Source organism: Tamandua tetradactyla, chromosome 3, assembly GCF_023851605.1.
Source record: "Tamandua tetradactyla isolate mTamTet1 chromosome 3, mTamTet1.pri, whole genome shotgun sequence".
Taxonomy (NCBI): domain Eukaryota; kingdom Metazoa; phylum Chordata; class Mammalia; order Pilosa; family Myrmecophagidae; genus Tamandua; species Tamandua tetradactyla.
In genome coordinates, this window is record NC_135329.1 from 189,757,692 (window position 1) to 189,785,436 (window position 27,745).

The 27,745-nt window shown below is 34.3% G+C and overlaps 1 protein-coding gene across 1 annotated transcript in view; it reads left to right on the top strand.

Annotated features, from left to right (window-relative positions):
- The window catches only part of VWC2L (von Willebrand factor C domain containing 2 like), a 149,398-nt gene that overhangs the window by 20,898 nt on the left and 100,755 nt on the right, over positions 1 to 27,745 (top strand). The window contains exon 2 of the mRNA XM_077152020.1: positions 8,009 to 8,138. Coding sequence (XP_077008135.1) covers positions 8,009 to 8,138 — 130 coding nt within the window. The remainder of the gene's footprint in view (positions 1 to 8,008; positions 8,139 to 27,745) is intronic.

The window sequence follows — 27,745 nt, forward strand, 5'->3', positions numbered from 1 at the left end:
TCAAAAACTTTATTTTGAATCCTCTGGCCTTGCCTACATCTTTTTGTTCTCCTTCAAAGATCTTAGAGACAGCTAACACATCCTTTTTTATCTTAAATGAACACTGATATTTCCTCAATAAGTATAGTCTGCCTACCTAAATATCTACATTTACATCTGTGATTGCAACTAAAGAAATGAATTTTTGCTTACATTTTCTTTAACTATATTTTATTTTCTTCATATTTCAGAAAAAAATTCATTTCATTATCATGAAACTCCTTGAAAACATTCAGGAAAAAAAATAGTTCTAAATATCATCAGCTTATCAAAATAGGCAATGTATAATTGTATAATTGTTTGCCTATTCTTATAACATATGCCAAAATATATTTTTAAAAATCTTTTCAGGAAAACAAATAAGCCAACAATATAATAATTGTCACTATTGTGTTACAATTATAATGATCGTTTTAAAAATTGGGTAAACTATTTTTATGCTTGGTAATGATACCAAGCATAATTAATAATAATTATCCATTAATAATTAATAATTTCAGGATTGGAGGTTTCATCAACTGTTCCCCAATCTTTTTTGTATTATACTGATGTTCACAATAAATGCAATTAAAAATAGAAAGGTGAACTCTAATAATTCTGTCCTCCATTATAATGCTCTCATCAAGTATTCTTAGACAAAGTCATTCATTTGAAAAATGAAAACACAGTTTTATAAATTTCATAACTTCTCTTCTAGATTGCTATTTATTGCGCACAGGACAGACACATAGTTCATCTCAGTATACCTTATACACAATCTTACATATAATATAATTCAATAATTATGTTGAATAAATAAAATCACTTAAAATTTGTATGTGTTAATTTTGAGTCAGTTTATCACCTCACTATTTCTACATGTAGAGAGCTAAGTGCTGTCTTTGCAATCGCTTGGCTAAGACACTTGTGTTTTCAACAAAAAAAAGTGTTTTTGGTAGACACCCTGCAAGTAATATACTGTAATGTATTTCCAAAATACAAACTCCTTGAGAAAGAGCCAAAACCACTGCTATTTACTTTGTTACTCAAATTATACCACTTCATGCATTTGCTTATCAACTGAAGCAGCTAAAGTAAATCTACACATCAGATATTTTATTTGTTTCAGCAGTATTAAAATTCTTTTAAAAGTTCCAGCTTATGCCCATAACCTGATAAGGCTTACAACCTCAGTGTTGCAAATATGCTCCAATCAATAGAGCAGATCAGTGAAGAGGTCACCACAATTACATTAGAAGCAGAACACTGAGGAGCATTTTAATCAACTCATTGTGCTTTCTATCATATGATTATGAATTTTGGTTAAAACCCACTGGATCTGTTGATCATTAGGTGGCATTTGCTGCATGCAAATTATTGCAATGGGAGTGGCAGTGGAAGCTAAATACTCTTGCACTTTGTAATTTAATGTATATTTTAATGAAGTGAACAGTGAGATTCCTGACAGGCATCAGCAACTTTGAAATGGAGTCTTCCAAATTCCTCACACAGTTTGAAAGTAATGAGATTTGTTCCATAAAGTGATGAAATTTATGCCATAAATTAGCTCTAAAAGAAGGGTGCTTTTTAAAGCAGTATCTTTTCCTTTGGAGAGAAAATCAGATTTTAAATAGCTGTTCAATGTGAATTTCTTTAAAAAAGCAAACTGCTATATTCTCTGATAATTTTTGCCCAGTATCAAAGAAATGTAGCATTACATGGTATCAGAAGTCTAATAGCACTCAGGAAGAAGGACAACCATTGACACAGTATGTTAAAACTTAGTACTTAGAATATAAGCCATTTATTTATGCATCCATTCTTTCAGCCTTCAACAGTATTCACAGAGGGCCTTCTAAGAATCAAATTTTATTTCTCAGAATATTTAGGATATGTTTTATTTTTTACTGGGCCTTGCACTCTAACCCAATATTTAGGAAATGGACATGTTTAATATCTGGTCTTTTTCCTGATAAATATTTTAAAATGTACTAAGGCTCACTATGCTTAATATGCAACTATCTTAAACTCCACACACACTATTAAATGTTTTTTCTCAAATCCTTTAGCAATTCCTCTGTATGTATTCTTGACTTCATTTTAGTTAGCATGCTATTTTCTAGTTCAATAAAAGGCGGAAATCACCTACTGATAGATAGTAGCCAATGGAGTGTTTGAAGATTGACTTACCTTCTGATCAGCACAACAAAGCATTACGCATTTCAAACTACCTCTAGAGAGTGAATCTTTGTACATTGCCATCATGTTGAAACCCAGAATGTTATTTCATAACTCATACTCAAAAACCTTTTCCACAAAAGTGACCTTCATAATAGTTAAACAAAAAGCAGGTGTTTTATTAAGTCAGAATCTTTTCCATTCCTGGTGACCAGATGACCAGAGGTAGGTCTTAATGAAGAAGACGCAAATTCTTCATATGTGATTAATAAAATATTTTGTCAGTTAGTTAACACATTTATTGAGAATCTATTATGTGCTACGATGTCTTTGGAGTGCTGAGAATAAAGCCATGGATAATATATTATAAGGAGCTTATAATCTTTGGGGAAGGCAGATAAGAGCAAATAAAATCAACAAATAAATACAATTGGTACTCAATGAGACTGTGGATGGGCAAAGTGAAGGCACGAAATGATGGAGGGGGCAGTATTACCTACAAAGACAGAAATCTCCCTGGAGAGGTGGCATTTGAGTTGACAACTATATGATGAGACTTCAGGAAAAGTAAATGGTTTCAGTGCTTTTCTTCTTTTCTTGAGTGATTTAAAATGGCCAGTTTAACCATTCACAACTACTCTTTATCTAAAGAATTCTAATAATAATTTCTCTTCAGTGTCTTTCTGACATGATTAATTCTATTAGATTAAAAATCTCTCCACCAAACCAAGTCCTATAAAATTTTATTGCAGCCCTTTCTGCAATCAGATTCCACTTTGAGCAAGAGAAATATCCTAAATGTTGTTTCAAAATAAACATAAACTTGTGCTTCAGGTTTTATGTTTTTTGAAATTTTTTTCAGAAAGCCATTGCTGGCTAAGTATGCATGTATCTAAGAATAATAGTAATATATACATTACATTACATAACATACATTACATATGAACACATTACATATTTATTATGTGTTTCATAATAATTCTCTGAGGTTGAACCTCTTGTTAGTCTCATTTTACAGATAAAAATAAATCTGGCCCAAGAGGATACAAGGGTAGTTCAGCTGTAGAATTCTCACCTGCCACAGGAGACCCAGTTCGATTCCCAGTCCATGCACTTCCCAAAAACAAAGCAAACAAATGAAAGAAAAAAAAAAACAAAAATTCAACAAATGATGCTGCAATAATGGGATACACACATGGAAAAAGAATGAAATATGACCCCTGCCATACAGCACACACAAAAATATAAATAAGGTACAGGGAGGTTAAGTAATTTTCCCAAGATGACACAGCCAATAGATAAAGCATCTGATACTCAAACCCAAGCCTGATGGCTATGTGTCACTTGCTTGTAAGCACCCAACAACGCCAGCCAAATGAACTACTTTTTCTAATTTTCCTAATTTTGAACTCCTAAGCTTGAGAGACATTATTATTTTCAATGTCACCAAATTAAAATAGTAAAATATGTATTTGAACATCGCAAATGTTCACTTGTCACTTTGCGTCTCAATGTTTATGACAAGCCCTATAAATGGTGATCATTTCTTCCTAGTTACTTTTTGAGAAATTCCAGTAACAGCCATCACATAATTCATAACACCTTAAGGTATTTTTCTATGGACCAGAAGTCCAGGCTTTCCCCAGGGATAGAGAATTAAGTCTCAATGTATTCAAAATACAAAATAAATGAGCATTTTCTACCAACATAAGGAAAATTCTTTGCAATCAGTTTGCAATAAAATGTTGTAACAATATTACATTGACTCTTCAGTGATGACTAGTATTAACTGCTCAAACAAATTTGATAATTTTTCTGGAGTTATTCTAGTAACTTAAGTTACCAGTTTTTAGGTACCATTTCCCATTTTAAAAAATCATGGTGCATTCTGTTGCTTCCAAGATTCTGGTACCTCCCCTCTAATTCTCCAAGAATTCTCAAAAAATCATTGTAACTTTAGGATTTCAGCTTCAAGATCTTCAGAAGTTAGAAAATTTGTATTTTTAATTTTAAACAGATACATATTGCCGTGATTCTATTCTAATATTAGAGAGAGGAAAATTTAGATTCTAGGTACCTAAACCAATATTTCCAAAAGAGTTCCTTTTGATCTATTAATTATAACATACATAAATAAATAGCTCTATAAGGAATGCTTAGGTAACACAAGACAGCATTAGGATTTGCAGTACAAGGTGTGGATCCAGTGATGACTGGAATTACAGATAAAGTGCAGTCTCTTCTTAAACAGTGTTCCACATTAGATATTCAGAAACATTAAGTTGAAGATGTGACAGGCTTATAATAAACATATAACACTCAGGCCATCTAATAAATACATTAACATATAAACTTTAACCTCTAATTCTTATTTCAATTAAAATTTATGAAATGGTGTATGTGGTCAATGTTACTTTATTTTCCAAAGCTTCCATATAAATAAAATATTCAAGAAGATTCTTAGAAAAAGATTTTTCCTGTATAAAATTTTAGGGATGGGGTCCTTTAATCACCTTATTTACAGAATCTCTAGCTGAGAAAAGCCCTGTCTTAATCAAAATCTCATATGTTCTAAAAAAGCTGGTAAGAATAAATTTGTTCCAAGTATTTGTTCTACTCTTCTCCAGGTCTTCTAAGGATAGTTGTATTTTTTTACTTTTGGCTTTATGGGGAAGTCTTCAGGTTCTCCCATTGATGAGCCTGATAAATGAAATTGGTAACCAGCTCGATGTAAAGATTTATTCAAAACATCAAACCTTTCAGAGAGCTTCACCTTGAAAGGTGGAAAGGATTCTTAAAGTCTGAATTTAATGTCAAAGTTCTACACTATTCAATCTAAGGAACTTCATGCATTTTGAGTGCTGGCTTTTCAGAAAGGCAGGGGAAGGGACAGACGAAACAGGAAGTTAAGTTGGGCAAGAGAGCAATAATTGTATCAGAACTACTAAGATTATAAAAGGCAAGAGGCCCAGCAAGCAAGAGAGAACAGAGAGGGATATTAGTGTGAGATCAGTAGGTTAAATTTGAGTGGCTAGAGTGGGGGAATGGAGACTTGTAATGAGAAGAAATGGACTAAGAGTAAAATAGATGAATAAAGCCAATTTGGGGGCAGATTTAGAAGCTGCCAATGGTGAGGGTGGACTTTTATTTTTCTAATTTATGTTTCTCATTATTCAAACTACCTTTTAAAAAATCAGGTATACTTTGTTACTAAGCTTTGTAGTCTTAGTGCTTACTCAAAGTATTTCTCAGAATTCCAATGCATTCACACCCAGCTTCCGTGGATGTGGGGTAAATGCCAAGGGATCTTTGTTGGCCCACTGATTATTAGTGTTTCTCCCAAATATTCTCTCAGATACCTATAGTGTGCTTCTCAGGCTCCAAGTCTTGAGAATGCCAAAGTCTTCAAGGACACAAACCTTGTGTCAACCTAACTTTACCATCCGGTTTTCTACTAACTCACAGAAAAATCTCTCTCTCTCTTTTCTCTAAATACCTTTGTTGGTAAAATTATCTTTCTTGGAAAGAGGTGCCTATTCTCTATAAATCAATTTATTCAGTTGTCAATGGTTATTCCAAGGTGTCTGGTCTGTATGGGAAAATTATTCAAAGCATTGGAAAATAAACTACTCAGATGAGGATACAGAGAATGGTGACTCTTGCCACCAAGTGGTGATGAGGTACATGCTTAGTCTACCTGGATTCCAGTCCTGTCTCTACCCCTTACTGCCTATTGAACTTGGGCGAGCTGTTGGATCTTTCCAGCCTATTTCATCATCTGCAAAATGGGGAGAATATCAACACTTCTTTCACAAGGTTGTTGCAGGAAATATGTTAAGTTAGTATAGATAAGTTGCTTAGCACAATACTTGGTAGCTAATACTGTGCAAAAACATTGTTGAAATCAAAATGGTATTCTTCAGCAGTCTGTATTAGGAATCTAACAATTTAAAAAGTCTTTCTTACAGACTACAGTTACTTTGAGGTAAACATTTTATGTTAAAACCCTAAGGTCCTTGCGGATCTTTCATGCCAGAATCAGTTTACTTCAGTTACACGAATGAGTCCATCCTTCAGTAAGATGTAAGTCAGCAAGGACGAACAAACACTGCTCCGGAAGGCAGGGGATGGAAGGGGTTTTGTCAGTGACTCCCTTTTCCTCTCATATTGGCAATAAATATACTCCAACTCTTTACTGCACTGCAGAAGGCTGGTGGTACTTTTTGGCAATTAACCAAAGTAAAGAGGACACTTTCTGATAATTTGCTTGGGAATCTGAAATATATCACAGAGCCTACAAAAGAAGGAATAATAGAGCAACAAGAGTTTCCATCTCTCACATTGTTTCCTCACTTAAAGTTTCCTCCTTCAAATATTGCACTATGGTATTAAATATTTTCCTTAATTTACTGAGATTATTCAGTAGAGGTCTTTCAGGAAAATCCCAGCCATTGGGTCTATGGAATAGAGAAATTCTTCAGCACAACTCACCACTTGGCAGAAAAAAAAAAATCTTAACTTGGCCCTTCAATACAATTATTAATCACATTAAGAAATAGCAATGCTTTTCCCACAGAGTCTAATGGTTAATCCTCTTGTTTCTGCTTAATTTGAAAGTAAAGCAAATTAATTGAAAGTTAAACCATCATTCTTCAAGCAGAAAGCAAAGATGAAACGAATCTAAAAAATAATTAGTTGGAAGATTTTCATTCTCACAGACTGCCTGAATCAAGGAGCATTGATATTACCCAAATTGTTGAATTTAAGGAAGAATGAACTGATAGGATATGGACAATAGCCACTGAGACAAGGGAAGAGGGCTTTAATTAATGCAATTTGTTGGTGAGGAAGTATGACATAGGGTTGAAGACAGAAAACCTAAGAACGAATGGCTTGATTTGACAAGTGTGGATACTGTATAACTTTTGAGAATTCCAAGTTTTCATTCCAGAATTCTAAACCTCTATTTTCTGAGAAAGGAGAGCTAGAATGTAAAAAGGATGAGAAAGTCATGGAGTGGCCACTGGTTTAGATTTTTGTGTGGTATAAACAGTTTTCTAGAAAGAAAACAGAGAATCCCAAACTCATTCTTGCTTGGTAAGCACCATGAAGAAAAACGTTGTTTTTTTTTTCCCTCTTTCATTTTAATTAATCACTTCTCAAGTCTATTTTTGAGTCTTTGACTCAAGTTGTGGCCTTTTTAGTTGATTGAGTTTAGTTCATTCATAAAGGCAAAGAGGCAAGATGAAAGATATTCACTAAATCTTTCAAAAGGCAGTACCTGGAGTTTCACATCTTAAATGCAGTCTCTTCTAAAATTCACATTGAAAAATTGCCATATGGGATCTAGGTTGTCTTGAAAAACAGTTCATACCAAGGGTTAGGGTATCTGCTTACCATGTTCTTGACTTTCAGTAGGCATCCTCTTTCTTAGGAAATAAAATGACAAATGACAAAAACTCATTTCACATGTTCCAGTATCATTCCTGCTTACCAGTGGAAGGCAGAGCAATCCGTGCATCTAGTAACCAAACCAGGAGATAACATTTTAGATTTCTATACACTTCCCAGGAAAGTAGCGACAGGAGACAGGAAAAGTCATACATGGGTGCTCTAGTTGCAATCTAGAGCTGCCCGCTTTGACTTGAATGTTTAGGTTCCCTTCCATCTGGGGAGAATGGTCTTACATATGGTAAATGAAGTGAATACAGTAAAGCCAAGATAAACACTGATGTTTTGTCTTCTGACAGCATATGAATGTGCAAGCATTAAGTTATAGGAGAAAAGGGGCTAATTTTAGATTTGTTCCTAGCCCTCTCCATGTGAATGGTGTCGCTGTGAGCCCAGCAATGAAGTTCACTGTGTTGTAGCAGACTGCGCAGTTCCTGAGTGTGTCAACCCAGTCTATGAACCAGAACAATGTTGTCCTGTCTGCAAAAATGGTAAGACCGCACTGCATTAGCTTTCAAAGACAGATCAGCGCAAAATCCAGTGTCTCACTCCTTCATGCCATTCAATGCAAGAGCCCTCTAAGATGTGCCTCGCAAATGTGCCTCGCCTAATTATATTTTGAACTCTCCTTAAAGTGAAAATAAACCAGCAGTGGGTGAATGATACTTTTCCATCTGGGGAACTGAAGCTCTTATAAGCTGGCTTTGTTTTGTGATCTCTACTTTTTGTTACTGATTTATAAGGAGACTATTCAAAAGAACATAGTCCCATCTTTTTGTAGTGATTGCATTTCTCTCTATTGTGAAGGCTATGAAGCAGTTCACCTCATTTCATAGTACAAAACCCAGGATAGAGAGTGAGGTGAATGCCAGGTATTTTGCACTGGGCACAGATAAGACTTTAGGCTTGAAGTTAAGTCATCAAGGAAATGCAAAGTTTGATTATGAATGTCCTTAAATTGAAGTAAGACAGACTAGAAAGTTTAGGGCTTTTATTCTAGGTTTTTATTACAAAGGAACCTTGCTCTCACAGTAATTTCTATAGGGGAACTTGATTTATAAAGTGCTGGGTTCCTTTTTGGCCCTCATGCAATGGATAGTCTGAGATGGTTACACTATTCTAAATACCCAATATCGAGGTGATGCTGCAGAGAAGGCAGTGCAATGCCATGAACTCAGAACAACATATCAACAAAACCAACAGTGTACATCACATAGTGGCCATGTACTACCAAAAATATTCACTAGGTAATGCTTCACAAATGGCCAATCTTTCAAGCATTAATATCTGCTTGAAAAAGTGGCTCTAGCTCTTGTCTAAGCTGTGATCACTAATGCTGAATCACTATGGCTTTTCTTGAGTTAGCAGTACTCATCTTCCTCTAGCAGATATTTTTGTTCTGAATTTGTCATTATGTTAGGTTACTTACTAATCTTTTCCTCTGCAGGAAGACAATTAGCAAAAAAAGGTATCAGGTTATTTAATTAGAGATAAAAAAAGCATATCTGGTTATTTTAAAAACTGTTTTTTTTTCTATTTTAAAAATAATTTTGCATTTTTGTTTTTCCAAAGGATTTGTGAAGAATCCCTATGACATTTTTCTAGGCACAATTTTTACTATTTCTGACCATACAAATCCATTGAGCTGAATATTAAACTGCTCACCTGGCTTCTCTTTTTCTTCTTATTCCCCACTCTTTTTCTGCAATCCAACTATCCTTGTGCTCATCTGTCTGAATTAGATGGTGGAAAGAAATTTTTTAACCCAGATAACATATGCAAAAATATCGAATTCAAGGTCTTATTTTTTAAAAGGATTGTGAGAAAACTGGAAATGATACAAGAAGAATACCACGATTTAATGATAGGACCTATGAGGACAGGCTAAAGAAGTTAGCGTAATTTGTCCTGGAGAAGAGAAGGCTCAGGGGAGACCTAGCTGTCATAAAGTGTATGAATGGTTAGTCTGAAGTGGAAGAGGACCTGTTCTTTCTCATTTTCTCCAAGGATAGAAGGAGGGGAAAAAATCAGCTACCTAATCAATCTTCAGAAATAGGATTGACAAGGTCTTTGACTGAAAACTGTTTTTTTTTTTCTAGAAACAACTGTCTTAATATATCCTTGAGGATCCTTTCTTCCCTAGGGGGTCCTGATTAGCATTGTCTCACTTTTAGAAAACACAGCTGTTAAAAACTCTTGTCTGGGCACATGGCATACTCAGAGAATTAGAGCAGACTAAAGACAATTTTCAGAAATAGGTTCTAAACCTGCATCTATCACACCATTTTGGTACCCCACACCACAACCTATCAAAGCTTATCCAGAAGTAATGTCTAAGTCAAATATGAAATCAGCCACTACAAACTAGTCCCACCCAATTTGCGGTCACCCAAGATGATTCTATTTTTCTGCATCACATGCCAGAGTAGAAATTTGTCTTCAAATGGAACCTTCTTTGTACAAAAATAACAATATATAATAAATGGATTTCATTTAATTAATTAATTAATTATTAACGCATTAGTAGCCCTAATGAACGTGTGGTGAACACACAAGGTATGTTAGTTAAGTTTTCCAATTTTTTCATTTATGAATGACTACAAAAATACTTCTGTTCCCTCTTGCCACTTACAATTTTTTTTTTCTTTTTTAAATAAGAGAAGTGGACCCAAATTAGAATTAGTAGGAAGACCAACTCTGATTGTAATATAACATTATAAGGTTTCTACATATTTTTTGAATGCCACTGATTAGTCACTTGTGCTCAGAAAGTAGCATTTAATAATTGTCAACGCAGAGCATATCAAGGACCACTGAAGACTCCTTATGACAGACTGAGCCCCAGTCTCGCTTCCTCTCCTTCTAAGCCTGGCCCAGAAAACAGAAATAGCAGATGAGCCATGCAGAGAAAGGTGGGGAGAACAACAGATGTTTCTTATGACACAGCATACATAGAACAGTTTCTTAAATTTCCAACACAAAGGGCTCTCATTCTGTGTGAGATTAATTCTTCATGGTAAACTATTTGTAAGGTATTCTATTATTCTCTTCTATTTAAATGAGACAAGAAAATCTGTTCTATGTATTCAAAGCAGAAAGTAATGAATTTCAATTTGTAAACAGTCATAATATTTTCTACTTTTTTTTTTGACAACTCAGTATTCATTGTAACTGCTATTTATGATTCTAAAAGTTCAGCAATTACATCTCTCAGTATTCCTTTTCCAAACAAAATTGTCCTCCTGGCTAACTAGATAGGGCCTTTTCTCCTTTTTTCTTTTCTTTCTAATTTTATCATATTTTTCTCCTCTCTTTTCACCCCCACTAGCCTCTAATCTGCTTCCTAAATCTGCGAATTTCCTACTTCTTATAAGTGATATCACATAATTTTTTGTGCCTTGCTTACTTCACTGAGCATGTTTTCAAGGTTCTTCCAATTTGCAGCATGTCTCACAACTTTATTCTTTCTTATGGAAGGATAATATTCCACCTTGTGTGTATGTACCACATTTTGATTAGCCATTCATTTGTTGATGGAAACTTTACATCTTCTTAAATTTTTAAAATTGTTGATGAGTTTGGCAGGCAAATAATTTTCAGTTTTTATAAATATTGATTATCTTGACTGGCAAAGATATTTAATATTTCTGCCTTCTTGAATTATAACTTGCCAAGAACAGGAAGCACTGAAGATATAATATGAAGGTATTAAGCTGCAGCATCAGCCACACCCACCCTTAAGATTCTTTATTTAGCTAATTTAAAAATCTTTTTATTTGGGGAGAAGTGGGGAGATTGACAATGGAATTCAGTGTCTTTAAAATATTAGTACGTTTACTGCTCCCTTCTCTACACATCTGCAAAAGTTAGCGATTTAAATTCCTGTCTGAAAAATATTACATAGCCAGACTGCTTTTTTTCCCCCTCAAGATTGCATTACTTTGACCCATCTTCTGTCCCAGGCTTCTCTGGTCAAATTAATGAGCACTCTTTGGGTGTTTTATTTTTAATGTGAAAAAACAAATTAGCACAGTATCTGCTTAAAGAAAACATTCCTGTTTGAAATGTCATAAAATAGTTCACCTATTTTGAAAGTGACCACACATTTACTAAAGATGTGGCTATTATTTATATTTACATTTGTCTTTGTATTTATGTCTAAAGCCCGAGAATGCCTATTCTCTACCTTTGAATCCAAATTAATATTAATTTCAACTTCCATAGCCACTCACTCTATTTTTCAGTGGTCCATACACACTAACAGTTTTGCCCCAAATCATTAAAAATCCATGTATATGAATGCCAGACATTTAGATAAAATACATGCAGCCAGTTCTCTAAATATTTGATCATTGGAACTTCAAAATGACTAACTGCATTTTTCACATTTCATCAGCCTGTATGTCTGTCTATTTTCACTGGGTTATACAGTAAATCATTGTTATGGTACTGAAGGAAAAGCTACTGCGTGAAAAATTGGAGTATACCAGAAACACCCACACAATCCTCCATACACATTTTAGTCAAGAATTTTCATCTCCTTGTGACTGAACTTGTTATAAACCCTGTTCAAATATTTGACTGTATTTCTCTTACTCTCTTTTGATTTAGTATCAATGCAAATAAGGGTGGAAATATACTAGCCTAAAGTACAAATAGAAAGAAAGAGGGCAACAAAGAGGATAAGCCAAGTACAAACAAGAACCAGTGATTTTGGAGGCACCCAAAAACTACTAAAGCTCACTGAAATGGACAAAAACGTGTTTGCCACATGTAGTTATTAATATCCTGAATATATAAAGAGCTCTTTTAAGTAAAAAAAAGGAAGAAAAACAATTCCGAAGAGGACATATTTGGCAAAAGGAAATTCATGGAAGAAGAAAAGCCAAGGTCTAATAAGCACGTAAAAATTAATCTCAGTCTTAAAGGGGATCAGAGAGTGAAAAATAGAATAATAAGATACCAGGTTTATCTGGATAATAATTTGTAGGTTGCTCATATTGCAAATATATTAAGACAAAGGTTGATAAAGGATTAAGAAAATGTTGGAACAACTTCTAAGGAGGCATTTTCTATCAAAATTTTCATGTAATTTGAACTCATCAATTCTACTTCTTACGCTTTGTGCTGCATGCAGGATTTCTCTGTTGTAATGAAGATTTGGGAGAAAACCTAATAGTCCTTCAATGGAGTAAGGGAATATATTTCAGCTTTTAAAAAGACATTACCGGGTGGGCCACAGTAGCTCAAGAGACAGAGCTTTCACCTGCCATGCCGGAGACCTGGATTCAATTTCCGGTGCCTGCCCATGCAAAAGAAAAGACTATACTGACATTTTTTACTGTTAGATAAAATAAACAAGTAATGGACATGCAACAGTGCTCTTTATATTGTAGTGTATACATTTATATTATATAGTGATCATAGTATATGTTTAGTATACACAAATTTCAAGTTATATATATTTAAAATATTTTATTTTTAAATGTTATATAATTTAAATAGATATTAACTTTTTACCGTAGGAAAAGAGCTAAGTGGATATTTAATAGAATGTTAACAATGTTTCAATGACTATTTTTTGAGAGTAGAAGTGAGAAAGTAAAGGGAGAAGAGAAAGCAGCTAGCATCTTTAATGCATTAAACATTTACAAATATAAAATATAAATTTATATAAAATATAATTTCTGTAATAAAACAACAGAAATTTATACAAACAGACATTTTGTAAATAAAATGCAAATGTTTACAAATACAAAAATCATTTGGGAGCACCAATAATAATATTGGATTATTTTTATTTTTTAAATCCATTTATGTTATTTTTGTATGTGCACAGAGAAACTTCTGAAAGCATACATACCAAATTTTTAGCGATGATACTGTGTCCAGAGAGTTCTTGAGGAGTAGAAGTGAAAAGGTGGAAGTAGACAATTGGACTTACTATTTCATGGACCTCTGTATTAAATGAAATTTTCACAAACCAATATGATTTTACAACTAAAAATTTTATGATTTAAAATTTAATTTATAAAAAAATTTTTAATACTCAAGCTCTTAATGAGGAGAGACACAAAGGAAACTTCATTTTTTTAATATGCAGCTCCATATTTACATAAACCAAAGGATTACAAACTATAAAAGAATGAGGGAGCATTTAGGGGAAGTCCTAAACAACCCATAGTTATAAAATTCCCTATCTGAAACCCTTGGGTTGTCTATTTTAGCTTCGGTTGTCTTATATTAGAGAGGGAATGCAGTTTGTATAGTTTTTGCAACAAAAAATATAGGATAAACAGACGAAAGAGACAATGATATAAGAGGAATGTCATATAATCACAAATCAGGTTTTAATCCAACTGAGTTTTGATGCTGAACTCACTATAAAACTTTGAGTTTCTAGAGATTTGGGGTTTCAGATTGTGGGGAGGGGAACGTATATCTGTGTTGACAAACAGAATCTAATAATTCTGCATCCTTACCCAAAGGGGTTTATTACAGTTTTGCAAAGATGGTTCAATATTAAAAACCCCAGTAATATAATTTATCCTATTAGTAAATTAAGGGGAAAATCATATTATTATTTCTGTGTATATTTAAAGGTATTAAATATAAATTATCAAAATCTGTTGACAAAATCTATTTAAAATGCTTGAAAAAATAAGACTAGATGGGTAATTTTCACATAATAAAATATATCTATCTCAGCGCAAAAGGCAGAACCATGCTTAATAGTTAAACACTAATGACACTCACAATAAAGTAAGGAATAAGATACGCTGCTCACCATTATTTTAATACGATAGAGACAAATAGATATGAACTAGCTGATATAATTAGAAAAGAGAACTCAGGTATAAAAAATGGAAAAACGGAGGTAAAATTATCCCATTTGCAGATGATATGATTTATCCTTGGAAAACACAAGACTCTCAACTGAAAAACTATAATGAGCAGGATAACTCAGAAAGATAGCAGGGTACAAAATTAATAAACAGATCTCAATAACATGCATATATATATATCAATAATTAAAATTGTAGCACTGGTACATAATGCAGAGACACCAATGGAATATAATTCAAAGTTTTTAACCAGGCCTAACTACATATGAAAATTTAGTGCATAGGGCAGGCAATGGTGCTGCAATGGCAGAGCTCTCGCCTGCCATGCCGGAGACCTGCCTTTGATTCCCAGCACCTGCCAATGAAAAAAAAAATTAGTGTATAATAAAGTAACATTTCAAATGCATGGAGAAAAGATAGTTTGTAAAAGAAATGGTGTCAGGACAACAGGGTAGTTGTTTGAAAAAAAGAATTTTAATCAATTGCTTGCCCTAAAAATTATGGATAAATTTCAAATTCAACAAAGATTTAACTAAGCTATTTTCCTGAAAGAGTATATAAAGAAGACGTGGGCAAATTGCTTTATAATCTTGGAGTGGCTAGATTTTAAAAAACTAGCAAACAAAAACTCTACCTAGCCCCCACACCCCCACCTTCCACCTCCTCCCCCTAAAGAAAGAAAAAGGAAGAAAAACTGTACGTCAGTTAAAAATTGGGGAAAATTAATTTTATATCTCAAAGAGTTCGTCTTCCCAATATATAAAGAGCTTTTAGAAATTGATAAAGGTAAAGAGTGGCAACTTAATTTTTAAAATAGGCAAAGGACTTCAATAGACATTGTAGAAAAAATGAAGCAAACTTGGCCCTTAAACATATAACAAATTGCTCAAACTCACTTATAAAGAGAGAAGAATTGAGATGCCATTTTTATAGCAAATTTTTGCCAATTTGCTATAAAAAATATTTAATAACCCACTTTTTGAGGAAGATTGTAGTGAAACAGGTACTCTTCCATATTGCTGATGAATGTGTAAATTTGCCAATACATATTGAAATTAAAAGGGCATAAATCTTTCCCCTCAGCAATGCCTCTTCTATTTACACGTGTGAAAGAAAAATGTGGAATACTACTCATTTTCTACATTGTACTATGGGTTTCCTTATTAGTAAGCAGTGGTGAGAAACTTTGTAGAAAAATTATGAATTTAAATTCTCTTTTAATATGTTTTCACTTGATAATCGAAAGATATTTCCTTTTTACCTACTCAATGAAACATTTTTAGTTGATTACAATTTAATTTGATCGCACTTGCCTGTCTTTTATCTTTTGCATCTCATAAAATAACATTTTAAAATTAAAAAAATTATTATTATTAAAAAATATTTGAAAATTTTTCATGTTTCAAAAATTTTGAAAGTAATTGAAATCTACTTAGCAACAAGAGATGGTGATCTACATTTTAAAGAAAAGAATAATATAAAAATACATATTAATACTTTGGGTAAATATAGTTTTTAAAGATCATAAAACCGCACTAAGAAATAAAAAAATAACATAAAATAAGGAGAAAAACCAGGTTCTAAATGTAAAAACAACTGTTTTTATGTTGCTGTTTCTCTAATGTATAAATTAAGTGACAATCTTATCTAATCCTCTGTGTGATATTCTTTTATTTTTTGAATTGACAAAATAATTATTTCATGTGAGAATTTTAAATGCAAGATAAAGAATGCATTTAGAAAGATTGAAAAGTCAACCTATCATATACAGAGAATAATATTTAAAGATATAATAATTTTAAACTGTGGTATTTAGAACAGAAATAAGCAGATAAATAGAGGTGAATAGAAACTCAAAAAGTGACCCACATATGTATCAATTTAGCATACCATTAAGGTGGCATCCAAGTATCTGATGAAAGAATGGGTCATTCAATAAAGTATTAAAAATTTTAATCATGTGAAATTATATTCCTATCTTCCCAATTATATAAAAACAAATTTTAGTGGATTAAAATCTTATTCTAAAAAAATGAAATCATAAAGGAATTTTTAAAAATAATATAAACATTAACTTATCCTCAGGGTAGGAAAGGCCTTCCTAAACATAAAAGAAATGAAGGATTTATAAAGGGAAGGATTAAAATGAAATTAAATAACATAATTTTATCCATAAACTTCTTCATATATTAAAAGAAGATAGTATCTAATTTTGGAAACAAAATGCAACAGGCATTCCCATGCACACTTGTTAAAAGTATAAACTGAAATATTCTCTCAAAAGAGCAACAAAATTGTGCAGACTTTGGAAACAGCAATGCCACTTGTAGAAATTGGTCAAAAAGAAATAATCAGATAAGTAGGTAAAAATGTATGTATAGAGACTTTATTCAAGTGTTCTTTGTACTAACAAAATTTTGAAAAAATCTGAAGCCTAAGTATTCAACAATAAAGCAAGAGGCTGTTTAAAAAAGCATACTATCTCTGCATTCATTACTAAGCAAACATTCCAAATAATATAGACAAAAAAATGAGAACATCACCCACGAAAAATGCATATTCACAAGATATTATTAATTAAACCAGTGGACCATATATATTTTTAATCTTATTAATGTAATAACATCCTATTTCTGTTAAAAAGAAAATATATCATTTGTATAGAAAAAAGACTGGAAGGGATTACTTCAAAATATTTCATAGTAGTTAACTCTGAACAAGAGACTAATAGATCATTTTTATTTTCTTTCCTTTGTTAGCCTATATTTTCTAAATTTATAACAATAAACATATTATCCTTATGATTTAAAATTACTATTTAAAAGAGAAAATAGAAAAATTCTGAATCAAGATCATATAAAAGCTTTTCCTCGCCATTTGTGTAATTACAAATGATATGCCACTTAGAAATTGCACTAGAATTCATTGATGTAACCTGCATCCTATAAATTAATTAACAAACTAATAATTCTACCACTTGACCTTTCAACTCCTTTAACTATGGAATTCTTTTTAAAGCTTGTAGAAAGCTTCATTGCCCATTCTATGAACCTTATAAGGCAACTGCTAAAATATTCACTTAAGTATATCATTTACATTTTTATGAAGCTATTTTACAAAATCAGCCTTCTAGAGTTTGAAAATTGGATACAGCTCTTTTACCTTAAGTTAATAGTTTTCGAGCTCCTCTTACGTAGAGAATTAGAAAGAAGTGAAAGACAGATATAAAATAAACACACTGGAGATAAAAATGTTTATGTCAATTGTACACAACCATTTGTTACAGAGCCCCAGAAATAGTCCACGATGAAAGCATGTCCGCTGAAAGGCAGTTTCGGAGTCTGCGTTTCATTGACTCCATTACTGAAGGTCAGAATCATCATATCAGCATAAAGTAGATGTCAAAACAGAGTAATTATAAATAGATATTTTAATGAGCCCCGAACAATAATTTTCTTTTTTCTCGTAAAGCTTCCTCCTAAAATATGGAAGGAAATGTTTATATTTACCTTCTTTTAAATCAATGGGAGTCCCTCTTCATTCATTATCAAATGAGATTTTTAAAAGCATTACTTTACAGTGTTGACACAATGAAAGTTAATGCCACATTATTCATTTCTTGCTAATTGTCAGGCTACCTGGTCTTTCAGAAAACGTAGAGGAAGGCCAACACATGCAAATGTTTAAACTGTTTCTCAGTATCCCTGTCTCACAAGATGAGAAATGATAAAGGACTTTTTCCACCACATACATTGTTTGGAATGGTGAGTCAAGACCCCACAAAGTACACATCTCCTTTGAGAATGGACATACTAGGAAGCAACTCTCACACCTTCCATTGTCATGTGAAATTTAACGTTCAGCGCACCACACCATGGAGCATCAGAGACAGAACCATTTGTGGTTGTACGCACCTACATTTTCATATAATCTTGCAGATAATCTGGTTCAATAAATAGTAGCCAGCCATAGTGTTGAGTGTATCCCCCAGATATAACTGTGGGTTTCTACTCTTAAACCTACCTCATGCCTTATTCGTAAACCTTTCTTCAATTATGTTTTAATAGACCATTGCTGTCTTCTAGGCACCATAGATAGCAATCTCTAATAAAGCACATCTGTGAGTTGTGGCGAAAAAGTAAATGGGCAATTGGTATTACTAAGCAGGTTGCTTGGAAGTTAGATTTGGTTTCAGGAATAATTAAAGGGAGTGGGGGTTGACTGGGAAGCCAAGGCATTGTTTTACCAAAAGTCATCAATACCTAGAAATAATTTCATATCATTAGGGAAGCTCAAGCCATTGGTCATAAGCCAACTGAGTGTAACACAACAGCTCAGTCTCGGGCATGGCAAGCCACCAGTCCATAATGACCTGCTAGGTCCTTCCTCATTTAGTTGTGCACTTAGCTCTCAAAAGTCACCCGAGACTAATGGGTCACTGCTCACAGTCAACACCTGGAATCAAATTAAAGCACAGAGTCTTGCTTCATCCAAACATTCTTTCTGATGTAGACACTTAGGGAGTTGCATTCATTCCTTCACCTCAGGTCAGCATTGCCGAACCGTAGAAGCCCCGGCTTCACAGAGAGGTTGAGGCCCAGGGCAAGCTGTACCCTACCACCTGCACTGCCTGTCCTCATCACCAATCAATGTAGACCTTGTGAAGTCAGATCAAACGCTACAAGGTAAATTCAGAATGCCTCCAAAAGCAGTCGGGGGAAATAAATCTGGAAGGCCTGCAGAAGGGAATCCTTCCAGCTTCCTCAGAAGCTTCAGAAGTCTAGCGCAAGGGTTTTTAAGGGGCCCATCTCTCAGGCACAGATTCCAAGGTTCCCTTTCTTACAGATAAGATCACCCCTTCTTGGGCCTCACATCCCCACTGGGGTCCCTTCTTTACCAATGAAGGGACCCCAGAACTCTGGGTGTCCTTAGAAAGATACCAACCCATCCTCTCCCAATAGTCACAGCTTCACCCTCACTGTCTGGCTTTAGATCTTGAGGTTAATCTCATGATGCCCTTTCTCCTTGCTTATGTCAGACCCCACTAGAAGCCCAGGATCCTCAGAGTGGCACTTGTCCCACATGACCTAATCCCCATATGGTTCTTTGAGCTATAAGATAATACCCTAAACAACTAATTTCTATTCCCTTCCTCTGCTTTTTTTGTTCTCCATCATACCTACTGCCCTCTGAACACTATATATTTTATCTAGTTAGTTACTTGCCTGCCCTCCTCACCCAGGGTAACCTCTATGAGAGCAGGGATTATTATCTGCTTTGATACTGTTGTATTCTTACTAACTACAACACATAGTAGGGAGAAATACATGTTTTGGATAAATGAATGAACACCTATATTGTTCCTTGGGAAGAGCCATAATTAAATAAGTAACTTGATGCATTGGGCCATCTTTAAACTATCTGTTGAAAAGTATCAGTCTTCTGTTTCAAAGAGAATATCCCTAGGGAGAGTCTAGAATGCATTATGCAAAAGGAAGGAGGGGACATATCAGAGGATTTCTTTCCTAATTAAGTGAGGCTTAGGTTAACACCATGATTGGCCACTGTGTGTGAGCTGATGGGGGGCACTGTGAGGTGATCTAGAAGAGACCTGCTGATTGCTAGGGGAAACTAAGGCCAGCATGACATTTTTCTCCTTGTAATCTTGCCACAGACATCTAGACTTCTGTTTGTTAAGAACTTACTATGTGTAATGTATGAGTCACTTCAGTGCAAAATTAATGTAACAATTAAAGAGTATTGTTCCTAAGGTTATATTTTCTCTACAAATACGTGGTTGGACTTCTTTAGAATCACCGAATACGTGATTTGACAGTGTTTAGGAAGATCCATTAAACATAATTAAGAGATCAGAAAATGTGTCTGGCTTTCAGAGAGGAGGGAGAAAAACTGATTGTAGTGGGAAATACCTAATTCTAGAAATCAAATTATGGGACTGGAAAAAAATCAGGAAAAAAATGGCATAAAATGGAAACAAAGGAAACTTGCTAACCACTACACCAACTAGCACGTGGTGATTGAGAAATCTTCCAACAATTGCCATGGCTGAGGCAGGAAGCCTTTGCACTAAAACCTCTATACACATGTAGCTCAGACCTGCTCCAAATCAGTCTATCAGAAATGTTAAACCTCTTTGGAAACATATTTATGGTTGGGCACCACTCAGTTGAGGAAAGAGAAATGGGAAGATCCCCGACGCATACTTACTTTGTTTACATGAGCTTCGTTTGTACAAGGTCATGGCACACAGCAGTCGTAAATGCTGCTGCTTGTCAGGTTAGATAACCAGCCAACGCTGAGTTCTCTCTTCCTTTCACCCATTGCTTTTATGCATTCTGCAGAAAGGTCCATAAAGCAACACACCTGCCTTCTCCAAGGCTAGCCTTAGTTAGTTTCCACTGTAATTAAATAGCAAAATTGTCTGCAGTGTTGTAGCCAAATCTTAAATGACTGCCTCTCTCCAACATTCTGCATTGGGATTTAAAACAGGACCAAGACACAGGGCACTAGGATAGATGTGACATGCAGAAGATGTGGGGTTCTGGATGTCTGTGCTCACTTTGTCCTCATTGCATGGAATTGGTTTCATGGTTTCTTTGAGAATGGAGAAAGATGACAGCAAAATAGCGACATAGGAGGAAAGTTGCAGTGAAGAGAAAAGCATGTGAGCTTTCAAGCCAGAATTACTACAAGTTGACAGTAAAAACTTACTTGGATTCTGTCTTAAGTCTCAGTAAATAGTCAGATTCCTAGGCTAAGTGAAGCAATCAAGTCCCTACAGAGTATTATCTAAGATGCACTGAAAAATCTGGCTAAGCCATCAAAAAAGGTGGTAGACCCCTTCCAGCCTACCAAGGCTCATGCCCCCTACACATTCATATTGCTCACATGCTCATAATTGTTTTCATTTTTAGAATTTCCATAATTAAAGTCACTAAAAATTTGAGGGCGATAGCTGGGGTACCAGGTTTAAAAATACGTTTGAACTTCAAGAAAGCCTTTCCCAATGTCAAGCATTCACTGTTTATCAGATGACTAAGTCATAAAATATAGACCCAATTAATCTAAATGTGGGGAACAGCAAACCCTGGATGACAGGAAGGTAGCTGGAAGGTACTAGACTAGGGAAAGAGAGACAGACCACCTGGGGCAGGTGATAGGGCTAGAGAAAGGATGAGTGGGTGGCAATGCATGCTAGGAAACTGAAATGTAAAGAGTGTCGGCTGGTGGCAATTATAAGAGAAACTCTTGCTCTTTTCATGTTTTATCAGACTTGTCTAATAATGATAATTATTCTAACAACATAAGTAACGCTAGCTCTCATTTATTAAACCCTTATATATTCTACAAGCTTTGCAGGTATTACCATATTTAATCTTTCTAACAAGAGGAAACAAATATAATTACCAATCTGCAGGGGGAGGAAACTAAGACATGGCTAAATTAAGCCAATTGCCCTCAGATACACAAATGGGATTTGAACCCTGCTCTATCAAATCCCAAAGCCCAATTTCTTAACCAGACATTCTCTAAGGAAAGCCCCAGACCAGCAACATCAGCATTATCTGGGGAACTAGGTTAGAAATATCATTTTACAAACCCACTCCTGATCTACTGAATCAGAAATTCTGGGATGGGAAGGAGCAGTCTGTGTTTTAACAAGCCTTCTAGGTGATTCTGATGCTCCGAGTTTGAGACCCTGTAATTCTTCTCAGGTGTCTATCAGGAAGTCTGTTCTCTTTCTTAGGAAGGATAAGTGGGGTGGGGGGAGGGAGAAAAAGGGGGAAAATAATTGTCAGCCAATGGCTTCCTGAAAGAAGCAAGGCAAGGTGGGAAAAGAAGGGTCAGATATCAAAATGCCCCCGGAAGCCAGAAGTCAAATGGGGACCTGGAGTCAAAGCAAGGTCGCTTGTGTCAGAGAGGATTTAGGAACGCTAAATCCCAATGAGGGCAAACACAGGCTTCCCAGCACCTGAAAGCAGAAATAGATGGGAGATAGTAGGGAAATAGTATTTCGATTAAGCTGTCAAGCATGGTCAAACTTGAAGGCATGTCCTACAACAAAGTCATGATTATTGAAAAGTGAATTCAACTGACTTATACAGAGAGTAAGAATTGCTTGAGGAGGCACAACAATGACAGGAAACACAAAGTGCAGTGAACATAACTATTGCCAATCATTCATCATTTATCACTGTCCTATTTACTCATCTACTCTGGTAAAGGGATTGTTTCTCGTGACTTTGTCTTCTTTCTCTTAGTTTATGATAACCATTAATAACATTTTATAACCCATCATTATGTTTAAAAACATTTTAATATTTTCAAGTACCCTAATTGAGATATAGCTAACATGAACTGCCTATGTTTAAAGGGTACCATTTGATAAGTCTTGACATACGTACGCCTGTGAAATCATCACCAAAGTGAAGTAACATATGCTTTCGTGTATCACTCCCCAAACTTCCCTTTCACCCCTCTGTAATTCTCTCCAGTCTCTCTCTGCCCCATCCCATCCCCAGGTAAGTGCTGCTCTGCTTTCTGTCATTATACCTTAAATTTCATTTCCCAGCATTTATATAAATGGAATAATATGGTACAGAAATGTATTGGCTCACATGGTTTTATTTTTTAGTTAGTTATTACAGTGAATTACAGTGATTGATTTTCAGATATCACCTTTCTGGGTTGTCTTGGCCATGATGTACTGTCCTTTTTATATATTGTTGGATCTGATTTGCTAAAATTTAGTTAAAAATTTCATGCCTAAGTTTATAAGCATATTCAACTGTAGTTTTCTCTTTTGTAATGACTTTATCTGGTGTGGGTATCAAGGTATTACTGGCCACACAGAATGAGTTAGGAAGTATTCCCTCCTTTTCAGTTGTCTGAAAGAGTTTGTGCAGAATTGCTATCGATTCTTCATTAAATGTTTGGTAGAATTCAGTAACAACTTTTGAAGTTGCAATTTTCTCTGTGGAAAGGTTTTTAAATTCAATTTACTAAATAGATATGGGATTATTTGGGTTATTTCTTCTTGAGTTAGCTTTGGAAGTTTGTGTCTTGAGGGAATTATACCATCTCATTTAAGTTGTTGAAAATATGGTATAAAGTTAATATTTCCTAATTATCCTTTTAATATCTTCAAATTATATAATTATGTCATCTTCCTCATTCATGATGTAGATAATTTCTCTTATCTGTCTTTTCTCTGATTAGACAGTTGATAGGTTTATCAATTTAGTCAGATGAGAGGTTTATCAATTTAGTCAGATGAGAGGTTTAACAATTCTTTCTTAAAGAATCAACTTTCGGTTTCATTGATTTTCCCTATTGTTTTCTGTTTTCTATTTCATCGATGAAGGCTCTGGTCCTTATTGCTTCCTTTCTTCTACTTCCTTTGAGTTCAATTTGCTTTTCTTTTTGTCATTCCATGAAGTGGAAGCTGTGCTAATCAACTTAAGTCCTTTCTTCTATTCTAATACAAGTGTGGTGCTTAGTACTATAAATTTCCCTTAGTATTGTATTAATGTCATCCCACCAATTTTGGCATATTGTGTTTACATAAATCATATTAATTTAAAATGCTTTCCAAATTCTCTTTTGATTTCTTCTTTGATCTAGAAGATATTTAGATTGTGCTAATTAGTTTATATTGGGTATTTTCCAGGTATCTATTTGTTGTTGGATTCTAATTAAATTCCACAGACAAAAGAATGTAGTCTTATTACTTGAATCCTTTCATTGCTATTTAATCTTTTTGTATGCTGCATGGTGGGGGTCACATTTCATTCTTTCTCCCTGTGACTATCCTGTTATTGCAGCACCATTTGTTGAATTATTTTTTCTCTTTTTGGGGCAAGTGCATGGGCCAAGAATCGAAACCGGGTCTCCTACATGGCAGGCAAGAAGTCTAACGAACCATCCTTGCACCACTCTTCAGACTTACTTAATGACCATGAATACATTCTATCTTTGTTTCATGTTTTATATGAAAGATATTTTCACCTGAATAGAATTCTTAGTTGACAGTTTTTTCCTTCTTTCAGTACATTCAAGATGTCGCTACACCAAATGCAGATTAATTCAAATTATATGCATTTGGATGTGTATTTTTCTGTTGTTAGGTATAATATTCTATGAATTTCAGTTAGATCAAATTGATTGATAATGTTGTTTTCAAATCTTTTATATTTGTATTAATATCCTGTCTATTTTGTTCTATCCGTTATTAAGAGATGACTATTGAAATCTTTGACTGATACTTGGATTTGTCTATTTCTTCAAGCAGTTTTAGCAGTTTTTGCTTCCTCTATTTGAAACTCTTTATTATGTGAATTAACATAGGATTGTTATGAACTCTTGATAAGTTGGCACTTTCACAATGTGAAATGACTTTCTTTAGGACTTTACATCCTTTGCTCAAAAAATCAACTTTGTCCTGACATAAACATAGCCAGTACAACTTTCTTTCAGTTAATGTTAGCATGGTATGTGTTGTTTCATCATTTCACTTTTAATCTATTTGTGTTTGTATGTTTGAAATTCTCACAGACAGCATAAAGTTGAGCATTGTTGATTCATTCGATATGATCTGTGAATCTTAATTGGGCTATTTAAGTAATTCATATTTAATTTGACTATTGATATAAATAGGTTAAAGTCTATTATCTTGATCCTTTTTCTATTTGTCGCTTTTTATCTTTGTTCCCTTTCCCTATTTTTCTGTCTTCCTTTTGATTAATTGAATAACTTTGTGATTCAGTTTTATCCTTTATTGGCCTTTTTTACTTTAATTTTTGTTTTGTTACTTTCATGGTTTCTTTATGGTTTGCAGTGTACATCTTTAACTCATCCCACTCCATTGCCATGCAATATTATACTACTTCATGTATAGTATGACAACCCTACAATAGTATATTTGAATTTCAGCCCTCTTGACATTTGTGCAATTGTTATCATACGTTTTACATTTGCATATGTTATAAACTCTAAAATATTTTGCTTTGTTATTGTCTAAGTCATACATTATCTCTTAAATAATAAGAACAAATCTTATATATTTGTCCATCTATAAATTTCCAGTGCTCTTCCATTTCTTTTTTTTTTGGGGGGGGTGCATGGTCCGGGAATCGAACCCAAGTCTCCTGCATGGAAGGTGAGCATTCTATCACTGAACCACCGGTGCACCCTTCCATTTCCTTTTTGTGGATCAATATTTGCATTTAGTATAGTTCTCCCTCTGTCTGAATGACTTCCTGTATTATTTCTTGTAGGTCAAGGGTGTTGGTAAATTCTATCAGCTTTTTCGTGTGACAAAAAGCATTTAATTTTTGGTTTTGAAAGATATTTTCACCTGAATAGAATTCTTAGTTGACAGTTTTTTCCTCCTTTCAGTACATTCAAGATATTGCTACATTGTCTTCTCACTTTCATATTTTCTGACAATAAATCTGCTGTCAATCCTTATCTTTGTTCCTCTGAATGTAAAGGTTTCCCTCTTATTACCTCCCTGCCACCTGGTACTTTTAAGATGTTATCTTTTTACTGCTTTTGAGCCATGTGATTATTATGTGCCTTGATGTTGTCTTCTTAGTGTTTCTTGTGCTTCTGCTTCATTAATCTTCTCAGACCTGTGAATTTATAGTGTTTATCAAATTTGGAAAGTTTTCAGTTGTATTTTTTCGTTTAGTTTTGTTACTTCCTCTTTGGGAACTCCAATTACCTATGTATTGGGTTGCTTAAAACTGTCCCATAGCTCATGCACTGTTCTTTTTTTTATTCTATTTTCTATCTTTTTTCATTTTGGATAGTGTTTATTGTTATTTCTTTGAATTTACTATCATTTTCTTCTGCAATATCCAATCTGCAAATAAATATATCCAGCTAATTTTTCATCTTACATTTTGAAGTTTCAGCTCTATAAATTCTATTTCTTAAAGTTTTCCTGGTTTCTACTTAACTTTTTTGAATATAAAAAATGCAGTAGCTATGTTAATGTTTTTGTATGCTTATTCTAATATCTGTGTTACTTTTGGGTCTGTTTTGAGCCATTATTTTATCTTCTTTTTATGAGCCATACTTTCATGCTACGTTGCATGCCTGATAATTTTCTAATGTGAATTTTATCTTCTCGGGTACTCAGACTTTTTTTTTTATGTAAATACATTTTTAGCTTTACTCTAAGAAATAGTTGTTACCTGAAAACATTTTGATCTTTTTAAGCCTGGCTTTTTAAAAAATTATTTTTATTGACAAGTCTTTACACACACGCAGTCCATACATGGTATACAATCAGTGACTCACGACATCAGCAAATAATTATGTATTCATCACCATGATCATTTTTAGAACATTCACATCACTCCAGAAAAAGAAATAAAAAGAAAAGAAAAAAGAAAAAACTCATATCCCATACCTTTACCCCTCCTTCTCATTGACCACTAATATCTCAACCTACTCAATTTATTGTACTCATTAATCCCCCTATTATCTATTTATTTTTTACCCATTTTTTTACTCATCTGTCCATACCCTGGATAAAAGGGGCTTCAGACACAAGGCTTTCTCAATCACACAGTCACATTGTAAAAGCTGTATCATTATACACTCATCTCCAAGACTCAAAGCTACAGGAACACAGCTCAGGAACTTCCCTCTAGCCACTCCAATACACCATAAACTAAAAAGAGATATCTATATAATGCATAAGAATAACTTCCAGGATAACCTCTTGACTTTATTTGGAATCTCTTAGTCACTGAAACTTTATTTTATCTCATTTCTCTCCTCCCCCTTTTGGTCAAGAAGACTTTTTCAATCCCTTGATGGGTCCTGGCTCATCCCAGGAGTTCTGTTCCACGTCACCAGGGAGATTTGCACTACTGGGAGTCATGTTCCATATAGAGGGGAGGGCAGTGAGTCCACCTGCCAAGTTGGCTTAGAGAGAGAGCGGCCACATCTGAGTAACAAGAGGTTCTCTGGGGGTGATTCTTACACATAATTATAAGTAGGCTTATGCAAACACCAAAATCAAGAGCTCAGCCTATTAATTTGATTGTTCCCACTGCTTGCAAGAATATCAGGAATTCTCCAAATGGGGAAGTTGAATATTTCCTCCTTTCTCCCAGCCCCCCAAGGGGACTTTGCAAATACTTCTTTATTCACTACTCAGATTACTCTGGGATATATCAGGGCATCACACTAACCTGGACAAACCAACATGATCTCAT